The 1,870-nt window shown below is 39.0% G+C and overlaps 1 protein-coding gene across 1 annotated transcript; it reads right to left on the bottom strand.

Annotated features, from left to right (window-relative positions):
* Positions 1-300: 300 nt before the first annotated feature.
* LOC141713772 (uncharacterized) lies at positions 301-1,059 on the bottom strand. The gene has a single exon (XM_074517346.1). It carries the CDS (start codon positions 1,057-1,059, stop codon positions 301-303), a length of 759 nt encoding a protein of 252 aa, XP_074373447.1.
* Positions 1,060-1,870: the final 811 nt, after the last annotated feature.

The following is a 1,870-nucleotide window of genomic DNA, read 5'->3' as shown; positions in this document are numbered from 1 at the left end:
TCTTTGTTCCATCATATGATTGCTTGCACCATTGTCTAGGTATCAGATATTAGAGTCACTAGATTTCTCGTCCCCACGTAAGTTCAGTTTTGGTGTGACCTTCTCCTCATTCAGCAACATCATGTTCACATCCTTGTCTCCATGCTCTGTTAACAACAACGCAGGTTCATCATCATCAATGTGAGCCATGTTAACCTCAGCCTTTTGATTTCTAGTGCGTTTGGGCTTAGTACAGTCAACTGCAAAATGCCTATACATGTAACAATTGAAACACTTGACTTTGGATCTATCACGAACCAGTCATCCCCCTTCCTTGTTAGGACTCCTCTGATTAGCGAAGGTACCACCACTTCCTCTGTTATTTCGTCTTGCCCATTCTTCTCGAGTCATCAGCAACTTTCCCTCATTAGCTTCCCTCATCGTCCATTCTTCTTCAGTGAGCAGCAGCTGACTCCCACCTCCACCGTAGCTGTTCGATCCCTTCAATATCTCTTCATGAATTTTCAAGGACCCAACAGTTTCCTCGATAGTCATCTGTTCAACATCGCCAAACTGCTCAATCGTTGAAGCTATTTGTAAGAATTTTGTTGGAACAGCTCGCAACAATTTCTTCACCATGTAACTCTCCTGAACTTCTTCACCTAGAGCCCTGATGTTCGTCACAAAATCATTAAGTTTCATACTGAACTCGTCAATTGGCTCTATCTCTTTCATTGTCAATGAATCAAACTCTGCCTTCAGAGTTTGTATCTTGGTTGTTCTTACACGATCTGCACCGAGACACATAGTCTTGATCGCAACCCAAGCTTCCTTTGCTGTGTTTTTCTCTGCCAATGATAGCAAAATGTCTTCCGGTACACCTTGGTAAATCACTGCCAAAGCAACCTTATCGATTTTTTCAACAACTTTCCCCTTGGGGTCCTTGGGGTCAATAGCTTCCCACACACCATGTGCCTGCATATTCACCTTAATCTTTATGGACCACGAAGCATAGTTGCTCTTTGTCAACATCGGATAACTCAGACCCACTCCACCTTCCTTGATTTTGCTCGGCTCCATCTCTGCACTTTTGGGCATATATTTGGGCATTCACCACGCAACCAGGCTCCGATACCAATTCTTGTTATAGGAATGCCCACCTGATATATATGGAAGTAAACTGTATGTTTGAAATTGAGAAAAATAAAGTGCTGCTAAATCTGTGTCGTCTTTATTCATCAGCAAGATTACAAATATATGAAAAATACAAACGGAAACTAATTGCAAGGAAATAGGAACTACATTCCTAAAACTACTCCACTACTTACCATTATTCAAGTACTCTCCTAAAATGACTCCACAACATATATGACCAAGTCATAACAAGCTGTTGACACAAAACAAACACACACAAATATAAATAAACATTCAGACAAGCTTAAGATTAAAACCAACACAAGTTACCAGGCATCAACTCAATATTAAACATATCACAAAAAATGCCCAAAATTAAAAGTAAAAACAACTGTCAGGTACTAGGATACCTGTCAATATTAAAATAATAGATTTCAAGAACATTAATATTATACTTGGCTACCTATTGATAGCAATACTTTTAGTGGATGTGAAATTTTGAAAAACATAGTATTACTAACAATGCATAGAAGTAAAACAAATATGTTAAGAAAAGATAACTAAAAACATAAGAAAATAACTTACCGAACCATCAATAAGAATTGAGATTGAGCAAACGTCCAATAACCCTGTGTCTCGCTACGAGGTCCAAAATCTTACCGAGTGCTACCTCCACTAAACAGGAATAAAGTGTCAATATGATGCGCTGTAATATCAGATCCAACTTTAATGAGTCACAGAAGTCGTAGTCTGACCG

Source organism: Apium graveolens, chromosome 3 (genome assembly GCF_009905375.1).
Source record: "Apium graveolens cultivar Ventura chromosome 3, ASM990537v1, whole genome shotgun sequence".
Classification (NCBI taxonomy): domain Eukaryota; kingdom Viridiplantae; phylum Streptophyta; class Magnoliopsida; order Apiales; family Apiaceae; genus Apium; species Apium graveolens.
This window is presented reverse-complemented; position numbering and strand designations above follow the sequence as displayed.

Bases quoted from the DNA above. Each gene is read 5' to 3' on its own strand.
- LOC141713772 (XM_074517346.1), bottom strand. From the start codon at position 1,059: ATGGAGCCGAGCAAAATCAAGGAAGGTGGAGTGGGTCTGAGTTATCCG.